At 42.2% G+C, this 14,667-nt stretch overlaps 1 protein-coding gene across 1 annotated transcript; it reads left to right on the top strand.

The window, feature by feature from the left end:
* Positions 1-9,883: 9,883 nt before the first annotated feature.
* Positions 9,884-13,904, top strand: LOC134461125 (zinc-binding protein A33-like). The gene is made up of 7 exons (XM_063213890.1): positions 9,884-9,938; positions 10,474-10,911; positions 11,336-11,431; positions 11,553-11,783; positions 12,261-12,283; positions 12,366-12,484; positions 12,687-13,904. Exons 2-7 carry the CDS (start codon positions 10,516-10,518, stop codon positions 13,223-13,225), a joined length of 1,404 nt encoding a protein of 467 aa, XP_063069960.1. The 5' UTR covers positions 9,884-9,938; positions 10,474-10,515; the 3' UTR covers positions 13,226-13,904.
* The last annotated feature ends 763 nt before the right edge of the window (positions 13,905-14,667 follow it).

Here is a 14,667-nt window from a genome sequence, read left to right as displayed (position 1 = left end):
ATGAAAACTAATGTTACAAACATTACTTGCAGCGAATGTAATGTAATGATATTGAAAGTGAAAAACTGAAACCCCACCTGAGAGATCGATTGTTATTGAGAGAAAGCACTCCACAGCACACAGTGCTCACTGCATGCAACAAGATTGCATTTATGCCTCACCCGTGCAAGGGGGCAGCTACAAGTAAGCAGAGCAGCTGTACAGCACCATACTCGGGGTAAGTCAGTCATGTTAATTACTCCCCCCACTAATCTAAATGGAATAAATGGAAGATTAAGGGGATAACGTCCACCACGTTTTTTCCACCGAGACAGCAAACTCCTGCAGCAAGATCACATGAGAAGCTTGCCAAAATGTCCCAACTTTAAATAGCATATGAATGAACGTAATTGCAATCAAAATGTATGAAGATAAATCATAGCCTAATGAGGAATAATCCCAGAATCAAAGAGAAAGCCCAAAATAATGAAATGAAATATAGCGAAGTAATCTGCCAGCAACAAAAAAAGTGGTGCCCATAGCAACGAACGAAGCGCAGTGGTTAATCTCATTTCTCACGAAGCCTTATATCAACAAATTAAGTAATTATTACTTAAATGCTGGCAACTGGGTGCTGCTGGCAAGGATTAAATGCTGACAAGCGGAATAACGGCCTTCGAGGTGTCCCGATATCAAGGGGAAAATGTAAGCTACTTGGCAGAAGCGAACAGTTTTGTCCATTATTTCCCTTGATATCCGGACACCTCGAAGGCCATTATTCCTTAGGCTACATATCAGACAGGTGTGGTGTTCAACAATGATAGTTACATAGTCAGGTTAGTGGTGTTCTAGAAGGATAATGACATAGTCAGGTTAGTGGTGTTCTACAATGATAATGATATAGTCAGGTTAGTGGTGTTCTAATGACATAGACAGATTAGTATAGTGGTGTTATGTGTAACGCCTGTCCTTTAGCCAGCATTTTTTTTCTTTTTTTTTCATTTAACCTTTATTTAACCAGGAAAAATAAACCCGTTGAGATTAAGAACCTCTTTTACAAGGGTGTCCTGGCCAAGTGGCGGCTCAAGTTACAAAATTAAAATTACATAGTTGCATTAAAATAACAAATCAAGTAAAATAATAAGTCAATTGAAACAGTTACAGACAATAGACTCTGTCTCAAGTGATCTCATCTTGGAATTAAAATCGTTCAATGGAATCAGATCTGTTAGTTTCAAGTCCTTTTGTAGATTGTTCCATGAGGTAGGGGCTGAAAACACAAATGCCCTCTTCCCCAGTTCTGTGCGGAACCAAGGGACAGAGAGTAACAAATGGCCTTTAGAGCGCAGACCATAATACTCAATATTCCTCACTGTGATTAGGCTGCAGATGTAAGGTGGCAGTAGTCCGAGTATTGCCTTGTAAATAAATGTATACCAGTGAGTAAGTCTCCTGGTAGTCAGTGAAGACCATTTAACTCTGGCATAGAGTTCACAGTGATGAGTTTGGGCCCTACAGTTAGTGATGAACCTCAGGGCACCATGATACACAGAGTCAATCTTACTCAGACATTGGGATGAAGCATTCATGTACAGCAGGTCTGCATAGTCTAAAATGGATACAAACGTTGCAGAGACAAGGCGCTTCTTAACATGAAAGGAAAAACAAATTTTATTTCTAAATAAAAAACCTAACTTTAGTTAAAGTTTCCTCACAAGATTTTCAATGTGGGCTTTGAACGTCAAAGTATCATCAAGCAAAATACCCAGGTATTTATACAAATGTACCACCTCAATTTCAGTTCCCTCAAGGGTGAGTACTGAGGGGATGATTGATGGTACTTTCCTTGGCTTTGAGAACAACATTTGCTTAGTCTTATCAGCATTAAGAAGCAATTTTAACTGTAAAAATGTCTGTTGGATCACATCAAAAGCCTTCTGCAGTGATTCAATAGCATTAACGGCGGATGGCCCGAAGCAGTAAATTATTGTGTCATCAGCATAAAAATGCATGTTCGCATCAGACACATTCCGACCCACATCATTTACTTACATGATAAATAAAAGGGGACCTAAAACCGATCCTTGTGGCACCCCCTTGTGGACACTGACAAATTCTGAGTACAAGTCATCGTGTTTGATACACTGGGACCTACCACTTAAATAATTCGCGAACCAAGAAACAACATGATCTGAGAGACCAAAGCTGGAAAGCCTCTCTCTGAGAACTGTGTGGTCCACAGTGTCGAACGCCTTGGAAAGGTCAATGAAAAGTGCTGCACAGTACTGATTTTTGTCAAGGGCAACAAGTATGTCATTGACTACTTTTGTGGCAGCAGTGATAGTACTGTGCTTTTTCCTAAAACCTGACTGAAGCCTTGAAATAAGGTTGTTTGTGTATAAAAAGTCTTTAAGTTGCTCGCATACCAGTGATTCCAGGATTTTTGATAGGACACACAAATTAGATATTGGCCTGTAGTTAGTTAAAACTGCTGGGTCGCCTCCTTTTAAAAGCGGAATAACAAAGGCCGACTTCCAGACTACGGGAAGTTCTTTGTTTTCAATTGATAAATTAAAAAGTGTTGTGATGGGCTGTGCAATAAAATCGGCTGACATTTTCAAAAAATAAGGTTCAATAAAATCTGGCCCAGGAGGTTTACTTTGATTCAAAGTTTTGAGTGCCTTGTGCACTTGCTGCACAGTGAAGGGCGCAAATATAAAAGGTTCTCTAGGACATATTTCTGTGTTTATATTGTGAGGCACTGTAGTATTTCTTGTAGATTCAAACAATGACCCAGATGACACAAAATGCTTATTGAAACAATTTAATATTTCAGTCCTATTAGTCACTGGGGCTGAATCACTTAAAATATATGTAGGAAGAGCCTGAGGGGTTTTGTTCACGGATAGAGACTTAATCACTTTCCAAAATTTCTGTGGATTATTGAGATTTTCAGTAGTAACAGATAAGTAATACTCTGATTTTGCCTTTTTGATGAGAGAGGTGCATTTATTTCTTAATTGTCTAAAAATAGACCAATCACAGGCAGAGTCACTTTTTCTGGCTTTAGCCCATGCCTGATTTCGTTGATGAATGACATCAGACAATTCAGGAGAAAACCAGGGGTTTTCTCGCCCCTTTACCCTGAGTTTCCTTTTGGGAGCGTGTTTATTTACAATTCTCTCAAAATTATCTTTGAAAAAAGACCAAGCTAACTCAACATCTGGTAGCAAGTCGATATGTTCCCATGTGACCAAAGATAAATCATGATGAAAAGCCTGTATATTAAATTTCTTTAGGTTTCTCTTAAAAATGATACGTGGTTTACATTTAGGAATTTTTGTGTCTCTGCAGGCTACAACTGCACAATGATCACTCAGGTCATTGCAGAAAACTCCAACAGATGAAAATGCAGATGGGGTTTACAAGAAGGGACAACAACGCATGTGTATCCTGAGGAAGCTAAACACCTTCAATGTCAGTAAAGACATTTTGTCAACTGCCTACCAATCTCTTGTAGAATCAATCATCACCTGCAACATTACATCCTGGTATGGCTTCCTCACCAACATAAGCAAAAGCATAAAAGAATAACTAAACAAGCAAGCAAGCTAATAGGAATACACCAGAAAGCGCTGGAGGATCTGTATATCCAGACAGTGGAAAGGAAGACCAACTCCATCCTCTTAGATCTCTCCCACCCACTCCATCCTTGTTTTGATCAACTTCCTTCTGAAATAGAAATAGAAATAGAAAGCCTTTATTGTCAGTATACAAAGTATACTGAGATTTTAGCTTCCCTACGAAGTGCACAGTCCTTATAGATGAGCATTGTCCAGTAAGTGTGTGTTCATTGTTGTAACAGCTTTGGGGAAGAAGCTGTTCTTCATCCTATTGGTTCTGGCTGGCAATGCCTTGTAGCGCCTGCCAGAGGGCAACAGTGTGAAGAGATGAAAGCCAGGATGTGTGGGATCTTTAATGATACTCCTGGCTCTACTTACGCAGCGTGAGTTGTAGATGGTGGGTATGGGAGGCAGGGGGCAGCCTATGATTTTTTTGTGCTGTTTTGGTCACCCTCTGCAGTCTCTTCCTGTCAGCCTCAGTGCAACTTGAGTGCCACACTGACACTGCGTAGGTCAGCAGGCTCTCTATGGTGGAACGGTAAAAGGTCACCAGCAAGCTTGAGTCTAACTGTTCTTTCTTAAGGGACTGTACGTTATTTACCGGGGGGGGAGGGCTGGTGCGCTGGAAGTCCGGTCAAAAAAAATAATCATGGCCCCCCCCTCCACCTCAATTTTTTTCCCCATGGCCCTCCCCCCACTTCAATTTTGTTTTCCCATGGCCCTCCCCCTACAGATAAAAAAAAAATATATATTTCAAATTGGTAGATGAACAACCATCATGAGAACAGTCAGAGTAGCCTACATCAAGGGCGGTTGTCTGCACTATTATGTGCTATCGATATCAGTGGATACCTATGAGAAGCCGCAAGAATCTACCTCTGCGGCTGCATGGGATGCCTTTTAACTCCACTGTCACCAAGACAAATTGCCTTCACTATTTTTTTTACGTGTTAAGTGAAAATAATAATAATAATAATAATGATAATAAAAACTTCCATTTCAATACCAATGTCCGAGTTGTTACTACTGTAAACTACAAAGTGGAGAGAGTTCCCACCGTAGCTTCAATATTTCCCTGCTCGACAAGCAGCGCCTTTCACAAGGTACGTTTTACATGTTCAGCACAGTAGCGAAGCCAGGGACGCAGGAACTGGTTTTGACCAGGGGGTGCTGTGAAAAAAAATCTGTTTTTTAGATGCTATTTCCTGCGTTCTAATCAATTTTAGGGTGAATGGCGAATCACATCTGAATAACTTCCTCATGTTTTATGTAGCCTAAACAAGGATGGCTAGATTTAACTTTTTTTTCTTTAACATCTCACTTTGACACTATTAATGTTCTTCTTGCGGAAGTGAAACGCGCACCTGATGTGGAGGTGAGGGCTCAAGAGCAAATCGCGCTGCCTTGACAGTTTGTCTCTTCAGCATGGGTAGTGTGCAATGTGTGAAATTAGAAGAAATGCTTTGACTATAGCTATGCGATGCACTCGTGAGAGGTGACCGGGCTTTCAAATAATTAATTTAGATTTTCTTGCAATTGCGACTGTGGATCAGGTGCATCTCGGTCTCCCAGACCGCGCATAAAAGCACGCACGCACACACACAGGCATAGCTCTACCTTCCCGAATGTAATTACACTCTGACGGCCAAAGAGTTCGGGATGTGATCGGAGCAAGAAGTAGGCTAAGCGCCAAAGCAGCTCGAGCCATTGCTGGCTATTGATACAGGGAGTGAGAAAGCCACCTTTAGTTTGCATTTAACGTAGGCCATTAAGACGCATTAATAGGTGGTGGCGGTGCTATGGTGGTCAAATCAGCAGCAAGAGGCAAAAGGAACAAATTGCCAAAACAGAACCAGTACAACATTCCAAAACATCCAACAATAGCACAGCCATTACACACCGCGGCAATTCAACTTTGACAACTGTGATGATAGACAAGCCAGACACACCATCGGCTGTGCTCTCCTTCAGATTCACCCCATAGCCAACTCCGAGGCTAAGCTAGACTACTTCACCAGCAACAGGCAAGACCTAGCATACCAATACACACTTCTACGAATCCAATCTCCGCAGCAAGAAACAAAAGTCACTTCTTACCTGACACGATGCACAACTTTGGTGACATTCCCTTCTCCCGTCACGCTTTAAATGTACATAATTCCTTGCTTAGTTGGTCCGTTTTTGTTCACCAAAGTGATGAGACTTCTCTTCACAACAAGTTAGCTCCTCCAATGGTTTCAAGATCTTATGATGCATGGCCAACACATCGCCGTTAATACCATTTTTATTACTACCTTGACACCACAAGCTAAACAAAACAAACTCGCGTCACTGCACCGTTCTACCAAAGTACGTCTAGGCCAAATGTCTAGGCCTAGGTAGGCCTACTGTTCTTTCCGGTCTGGTTGGGGTCTTTGAAGTTCTTTGAACACAAATGTAAGCACACGGCGGTGCCAATAAATAAAATCATGGCTTACCAGAGGCTGTGACCACCAGTTGACTACAACACCTCTCCAAAATTCCTCTGGAAATGCCCATCCAATTCGTTGTCAAAACTTCCCAAACTGTTTAGCCCATATAGTTCACATCAGCTAGTTTGATATTTGCTCACGGGCATTTTCTATGATGCTCAATGTTCCTCCGTAGCACTAGCAATCCTACAGTGAAAGAGAGTCAGCGCGGGCAATCTACAGTAGCTGCACCTGATAGTTTTTTGACTACAGATACACGCTTCAGTGCTATAGTGTGCACCGGGACCTTGCATCGCAAAGCGATGTGTTTCAGAACATGTTTTATTATTGTTTAAAAAAATAAATAAAAATAAAATAAAATAAATTCGGTTTTTTTCCATGGCCCTCCCCCTAACTCCGATTTTTTTTGCCATGGCCCTCCCCTCCACCTCATTTTTTTTCATCATGGCCCTCCCCCCCCTACGCACCAGCCCTCCCCCCCCGGTAAATTACGAACAGTCCCTAAGTACTCTGAGGAAGTGCAATCGCTGCTGGGCCTTTTTTACCAGAGCCGAGGTGTTAGTCGACCAGGAGAGATCAGCGGAGATGTGTACACCTAGGAATTTAAATGAGCTCACTTGCTCTACACGTTCTCCATTGATGTACAGGGGGGCAGGAGCATCTTTGTTCCGCCGGAAGTCCAGGATGAGCTCCTTCGTCTTGGAGATGTTCAGGGCCAGGTTGTTGGATGCACACCACTCTCCAAGTTTCAGGACCTCATCCCTGTAGGCCTCCTCCTTTCCCTCGGTTATCAGCCCCACCACTGTTGTGTCATCTGCAAATTTGACAATGATGTTCTCTGGGTGGATGGGGCTACAGTCAAACGTGTAGAGGGAGTAGAGAAGTGGCAGAAGATTCAGAGTGCCAGGAAAGCTATCTACAAAAATGCGTTCATCCCCATAGCTATACACACTAAGAACACTCATTCCTCAAATAACTCACGCACGCACGCGCACGCACACACACACACACACACACACACACACACACACACACACACACACACACACACACACACACACGCACACGCACACCTCCAAGCCTTCAGTCAAAAGACAATTTTCTAGTATGGCAACATATTAGAAGCTTTTTGAATCTTGAATCTTTTAATTGTCAGGTTAGTGGTGTTCTAGAATGATAATGACATAGTCAGGTTAGTGGTGTTCTAGAATGATAATGACATAGTCAGGTTAGTGGTGTTCTAGAATGATAATGACATAGTCAGGTTAGTGGTGTTCTAGAATGATAATGACAGTCAGGTTAGTGGTGTTCTACAGGTAATGACATAGTCAGGTTAGTGGTGTTCCAGAATAATAATGGCATTGTCAGGTCAGAGAGAGTAGAGAGAGAGAGGTTCCATTGGCCCATTGTTTCCGGGTTCTATTATTGCAAGAGGAGGGGGGGGATCCCCCTTTAGGCAGACCTAGGCAGACCTAAGGACTGTTCTATTCAATGCTAGGAGTATTATGACACGCCCCTTTAGGCAGACCGGAACCTGGTCATGTTAGGTTCCCATAGCAACCTATTACATTGGCATATCTCTATATACAGTCCAGGACACTACTGACCCCTTTCAGTTTGCCTACCGCCCCAACCGATCAGTGGATGATGCAGTAGCAATAGCTTTACACCACATACTGGAGCACCTGGAGAGTAGCGGAGCGTATGTCAGAATGCTTTTCCTGGACTACAGTTCTGCCTTCAATACCATCCACCCAGGCAGGCTGATTGATAAACTGACAGACCTTGTTCTCCCAACTCCCACTGTATACCCATGACCTTCTCTCAAGTCATGACAACACCATCATCATCAAATATGCTGATGACACTACCATCCTGGGGCTCATCAAAGAAGGGGACGAGTCAGGATACAGGTCTGTTGTGAACTACATCATTGACTATGGGGAGACAAACGACCTCATCCTCAACACAGACAAGACGAGGGAAATTATAGTGGACTTTAGAAAACATCCTCTTCCCCTACAGCCTCTGCACATTAAATGGACAGAGGTGGTGAGGGCTGAAAGTCATAAATTCCTAGGCTTGCAAGTAACATCAAACCTGAGCTGGAGTCTGAACACCACATCCATTGTGAAAAAAGCCCAGCAAAGGCTGTACTTTATTAGGATGCTTAGGAAGGCTGGACTGAATTACCGCCCTCTTACCCAGGCCTACAGAGGACTTGTAGAGAGCATCCTCACAACAGGCATCACTGTCTGGTATGGCAACATCACTCAGGCTGAAAGGAAGTATTTTGAACTTTTGAACTTATACTTAAAGAATCTCTGGTCAGGTAAGTGGTGTTCTAGAATGATAATGGCATAGTCAGGTTAGTGGTGTTCTAGAATGATAATGCCATAGTCAGGTTAGTGGTGTTCTAGAATGGCATAGTCAGGTAAGTGGCGTTCTAGAATGATAATGGCATAGTCAGGTAGTGGTGTTCTAGAATGATAATGGCATAGTCAGGTAGGCTAAGTGGTGTTCTAGAATGATAATGGCATAGTCAGGTTAGTGGTGTTCTAATGATAATGCCATAGTCAGGTTAGTGGTGTTCTAGAATGATAATGACATAGTCAGGTTAGTGGTGTTCTATAATGGCATAGTCAGGTTAGTCATGTCCTGTGGTCTAGTCGTGTATGGCCTACGGCAGGGGTTACCAAACTTTTTTTTCCCTGCGCACCCCCTTTTACATTTCAATGTGGTTCGCGCACCCCCTGAGCGAATATTTTGGTGTGCTGATGGCCGTGCAAGTATGGACTCACTGCTCATTCACTGCATATTAAGCACAGTCGTTTTTGGGGAATCCTCTTTTCCAATAGCCTTGGAATTAAACTACACTTCAGATGGACCCTTCCAGCATACAATGCACCATACAATTAAAAACTACTTAATGTTCATTAATACTGGATAAAAACTACCATATCCGCCATTGCTCTATTCAGCTCGCGCACCCCCTTAAGGCAGGCCACGCACCCCCAGGGGTGCACGCACCACAGTTTGGGAAACCCTGGCCTACTGTGTAAAGAAATGCAGTTGGGTAAGTGCAGTCATGGTAGGAGAACTTGTAAACTGGGGTTTGTTTCATAATTGCAGGTGACGTGTGCATATGCTCTATTATCTGTACTATGTAGCATAAATAATGTTTCGGTAGCAGGTGTTTTCTAGCTTTTCAACAGCAGATGGCAGTGTATATGAACCAAATGCTCACCTCACCTGACACACACACTCGTGCACGTACACACACACACACACACACACACACACACACACACACACACACACACACACACACACACACACACACACACACACACACACACACACACACACACACACACACATACACACACACACACACACACACACACACACACACACACACAAGTCACTGCAGTCACTGCAAGCCTGTAAATCCTTATTGCCTTGGATGAACGGCAATAACCTCAGTGTAAAGACATACACTTTTTGTTTGTCAAGATATGATGCAGAATAGACCAATCATGATCCACTATTCTCCATTCTACTTCTAAAACAGTACAGCAATAGTACAGCAATATAAATACAACTCAGAAACTAAGTGTGTCTTTAAAGCAATGAGAAAGTGGATATGGCAACACTTACTGTACAAGAATTTCAAAACAAGACTATGCCTGTTGTGTGTACTGTGACACAAGGACCCTGGATCTGATTTGTTAAACTTGTGTTAAACTGACCAGTCAGTTTCCAGTTCCTCTAAGTCCCTCCCCCATACCCTTCCTTGAATGAGGAAGTGAATTGAGTAACAGACAGCTGCTGTGTTCAACACGACTCCTGCAGAACTGCTCTGGTATGTAAACTTATCCAGAAAACACACACCTGAGAATGTCATCACATTTCATGTATGTTCTTTGACAAATAAATGTTTGTAAAGGTATTTGAAAAATATGTCCTTAAAGAACTGAACACAGATGTAACAGAAACAGACTTCATCCACACCCGTGAAAGTGAAAGTAAAGTTTTCAAATGAGCCGTGATCTTTTTCTATTCATAAATACAGTCAAAAAGAGCCTGTAGATAAAAAAAGATTGCAGAATCTTATTTCAAGTTTGTGTTCAAGCCCTACTGTGTGAACTTCTTAATAGAGAACCACATTTGTCAGGTATATGTGTCATGGGCAATCAGAGGTTAGAAAAGCATGTCATTGGTCACTGAGAATCTCCCCTGTCATTTTGAGAAGCAGCCAGTGAGCTTTAGGCAGACAATGAGCAAACAGACAATGAGCCTGTGTTTATCTAAGCAGCAACTTCCAGGTGATTAGTTTAGTGAGCTCGTATGAACTGGGTATATAACAACATTTTTCCCCTTTCCTTCCTGTGTCAAAGAAAATACACATATTCTCAACCTGACTGAAGACAGAGGACGAAATGGCCTCTAAACTAGATGAGGACCTCACTTGTCCTGTGTGCTTTGACATCTTCAAGGACCCTGTCATCATCTCCTGTAGTCACAGTTTGTGTAAGGCCTGTCTGCAGCAGTTCTGGAAGACCAAGGGGTCCAGAGAGTGTCCAGTCTGCAGGAGAAAATCATCAAAAGACAACCCTGTAGTTAACCTTCACTTGAAGAACCTGTGTGAGACCTTCTTGCAGGACAAGAGTCAGAGAACTTCCGCGGGGTCAGAGGTGCTCTGCAGTCTGCACAGTGAGAAACTCAAGCTCTTCTGTCTGGAGGATGAACAGCCTGTGTGTCTGGTGTGCCGAGACTCAAAGAAACACAGAGGACACACCTTCAGTCCCATTGATGAATCAGCAACAGATATGAAGGTAACATCTATCAATGGTGAAACTGAAAACAAGTTTCCACACCTGTGGACGATAAAGAAGCAAATAAAAAAGACACAAGTATTGAATTAAAATTAAATTTAAAATGCCACACTGTAAATATAATGCATTCAGGTGACTCATGTCCTATACTAGTTATTGAACTGCTTTATATAAGGAAGCTTGGAGGTTCAAATTCCATATCACTTAAGGCTGAAGTGCTATTGAGTAAAGCCACTAACCATACTTCAGGGACTCTGACCAACACTCCGTGCGTAAATAACTGAATTAAAAAAAATAATCTACTTCATGTGTACTAGTGTAATAATAAAGAGTTATAGTAATATACACATATCCATCAACATCTCCATTATGACCATTACTTCAAAATTACAGGGTTACTCTTTATTTTCTGTCTGTATTTCAGGAAGAACTCATGATTAAACTGGAGCCCCTGAGAAAGAAGCTGAAGACATTTGAAAAAGTTAAACTCATCTGTGACCAAACCGAAGCTCATATTACCGTAAGATGTGAATAAAAGGATGGAATATAAATCTTAGCATTAAATAATAAAGTAAAAATAAGTTATTTTATTTCAAAGTATATTTTATAACAAATCGTCTCCTATTTACGTGATGTTCCAGAATCAGGTCCAGCACACAGAGAAGCAGATCAAGCAGGAGTTTGAGAAGCTTCACCAGTTTCTACGAGATGAAGAGGCTGCCAGGATAGCTGCACTGAGGGAGGAAGAGGGGAGGAAGAGTCAGATGATGAAGGAGAAGATTGAGAAGATGAGCAGAGAGATCTCATCTCTTTCAGACACAATCAGAGCCATAGAGGAGGAGATGGAAGCTGATGATGTCACATTCCTGCAGGTGGGAACTGTCAGATTACACACACACAGAGAGAGAGAGAGAGAGAGAGAGAGAGAGAGAGAGAGAGAGAGAGAGAGAGAGAGAGAGAGAGAGAGAGAGAGAGAGATAATAACATATGCTACACAGACATCAGCACCATTGCATTTTGAGGTGAGATAGTTTAGCATCAAGAAGGTGGAGAATGCGCGCACATCAGTGGTACAGGTGCTGGACAAAATAGAGTAACTGAAATAAATGATGGAAGTCCGCAACACTGTTAATGCTCCCAGTGATTTATTTGCACGACGTTTCGGACCTTCGTCCTTTCTCAAGTGCAACTAGTTTATATAGTTTAGCATCAAACCTTTTGGATAAAGCTTAACAAAACACTGTTAGTTGAGGAAGTCTAGTGGGAGGTCAGTTGCAAATGACATTTCTGAGACAGGCAATACTTAAATTATATACAGTATTTATAAAAAATCTTTTTTTTTCTTTTAGAACTACAAGAATGCACTGAGAAGGTGAGTTATGTGCCTCTTGTCTCCCTCTTGTCTGTGGTTCTGACCCTAAACCCACAGCACTGACTACTGCACGTTATTCCAGAACCCAGTGCACACTGCAGGATCCAGAGAGGCTTTCAGGAGCTCTGATCAATGAGGCAAAGCACCTGGGCAACCTGAAATTCAGAGTCTGGGAGAAGATGCAGGAGATTGTTCAATACAGTTGAGTACACACACACAGACACACACACACACACACACACAGAAATGTGCACACGCAGTCACCAACCAAAACTCATACGCAAAAATGTGTGTGTGTGTGTGTGCGTGTGCGTGCGTGTGCGTGTGCATGTGCGTTTGTGTGTGTGTGTGGTAAGTGCTATGCAATGTGACAAAAATGGGTTTGTTTTCCTCCTCTCTGCAGCTCCTGTCACTCTGGATCCCAACACCGCACACCCAGATCTCATCCTGTCTAATGACCTGACCAGTGCAACATGTGGTGGGAGACGGCAGCTTCCTGATAATCCAGAGAGATTCAACTGGGCTCTCAGTGTGCTGGGCTCTGAGGGCTTTAACTCAGGGACACACTGCTGGGATGTGGAGTTTGGGGATAATAGAGACTGGACCGTGGGTGTGATGACAGAGTCTTTCCCAAGGAAGGGAGACTTCACCTCCATGAGCGGACGATGGCTTGTGACGTATAGGGGTGGTAAATATAGAGCACGTGCCCTACCACAGCCTGACACGTTCCTCACAATCCATCAGAAACTCCAGAGGATCAGAGTGCAGCTGGACTGGGACAGAGGAAAGCTGACATTCTCTGACCCTGATAGCAACACACACCTATTCACGTTCACACACACTTTCACTCAGAAAGTGTTTCCCTACTTCTTGTGTCTGTGTGAACCTGGCTTAAGAATCCTACCAGTGAGGACTGCAGTAACCATAGAACACCATAAATAAGACCATAAATGTGAGTGTGTATGTGTGTGTATATGTACAAGTATATGTAACTGAGGGCTTCCTACGCAGTCCACCACACAGGTCTCGTGACTTTCCAGTTTGCGCTCCCATTCTAACTCTACTGGTTGGTAACCATTAGCCAGGCCGTGCCCTCCTAGTGACGCAACAGCTTCAGCGTTGCTATCAGTCAGGTCAAGAGTCAATGCAAGTACTTTCTGAGTTCCCGCAAATACGGGAACTCCTCCCACTTTGTTGGAAAGCAAACAATCATGAGCAAACGAAGGGTGGCCATTTGGAAAATGCCGTTTGGGAAATGTTCATTGTTAAGCTCTTGGTCAGACCAAGTCTCGAAGAGATTTGAAAGTCTATGATAATCAGGCTAGGTATCCATTACATTAACCCCCTAACCACTCACCATCTTTTCATTCTTTTCATTTGTCGTTGGCTTCATATCAGTCATATTATGTCATGTTTTGAAAATTAAAAAATACATGTAAAGATTTGACAGTGTAGTGTGTGGATTTATGGCTATGGCTTTGTGAAGTGTTGTGTCTTCTGAATAAAATGTGATATTACACTCAAGGCGTTTTATAGTGATATTTGAATGGTATTTCTCATTTCAGCCTATGGTGGGTGTTATATGATGTGTAATATTCCACATAAGAGTCTGTAATGTAATGTAGTGTAATGACTAAATCCACAAGAGCCTGTAGTGTAGTAATGTAATGGCATTGTACATCTGTAATGTATTTTAATGTAATGCTATTATTACTCATATGAGTCGGCATTGTGGTATCATGCAATCTGCATAATATGATGTAATGTGCTCAAAAGAGTCTGTAGTGTAATGTAATGTTGGTGAAGGGTTTGGGAGTTGGACTGTAGATCACAGCCTTTCAGGTTCAATCCCCATCCGCACCAATCCCTCTCTCCATGGCTGAGGTACTCTTGGGTAATCCCCACAATGCTTCAGGGACTATGACCAATATTCACAACCAATATAATATACTAATGCATTATAACCAATTCTGTTAATGCCACACTCTGCAGGTTACGTGGTACCTGAGCCTTATGAAAGGATGAAAATATAGTGCCTCTTTAGCATTCAGTTGAGTTGAAGGGTAAGGCTAGGCTTAAATTTCTTTTATACAATTTCCAATGCTTCTGCAATAAAAACCTATTTGTTAATGTAAAATGTCTTGTGCAAACTGCAAAAACTCTGCAAACAAATCTATGTCTACAAATAAACAATGCTTCCTGGAAACTTCTACAATGAAATAAAGTGCTTTATTGCCTTCAAGAGTTTTTTTTATTATTATTAAATCTCATTTAAATTCTTAGAATGAATTGTTTCTAGGCCTAATAAACATAGGCTTCTCCCGGAACATTACATGTAGCTCAATTCACTTCTATCCACAGTGAAATTAGGCTACACAGTGGCC

This window comes from Engraulis encrasicolus, chromosome 13 (assembly GCF_034702125.1).
Source record: "Engraulis encrasicolus isolate BLACKSEA-1 chromosome 13, IST_EnEncr_1.0, whole genome shotgun sequence".
In the NCBI taxonomy this organism is placed as follows: Eukaryota; Metazoa; Chordata; class Actinopteri; order Clupeiformes; family Engraulidae; genus Engraulis; species Engraulis encrasicolus.
This window is presented reverse-complemented; position numbering and strand designations above follow the sequence as displayed.

Excerpts from the sequence above, each read along its gene's own strand:
- LOC134461125 (XM_063213890.1), top strand. The coding sequence starts at position 10,516 with ATGGCCTCTAAACTAGATGAGGACCTCACTTGTCCTGTGTGCTTTGAC. Across the intron at positions 12,284-12,365 it reads TACAAGAATGCACTGAGAAG|AACCCAGTGCACACTGCAGG; the intron begins GTGAGTTATGTG and ends ACGTTATTCCAG. Across the intron at positions 12,485-12,686 it reads GCAGGAGATTGTTCAATACA|CTCCTGTCACTCTGGATCCC; the intron begins GTTGAGTACACA and ends TCCTCTCTGCAG.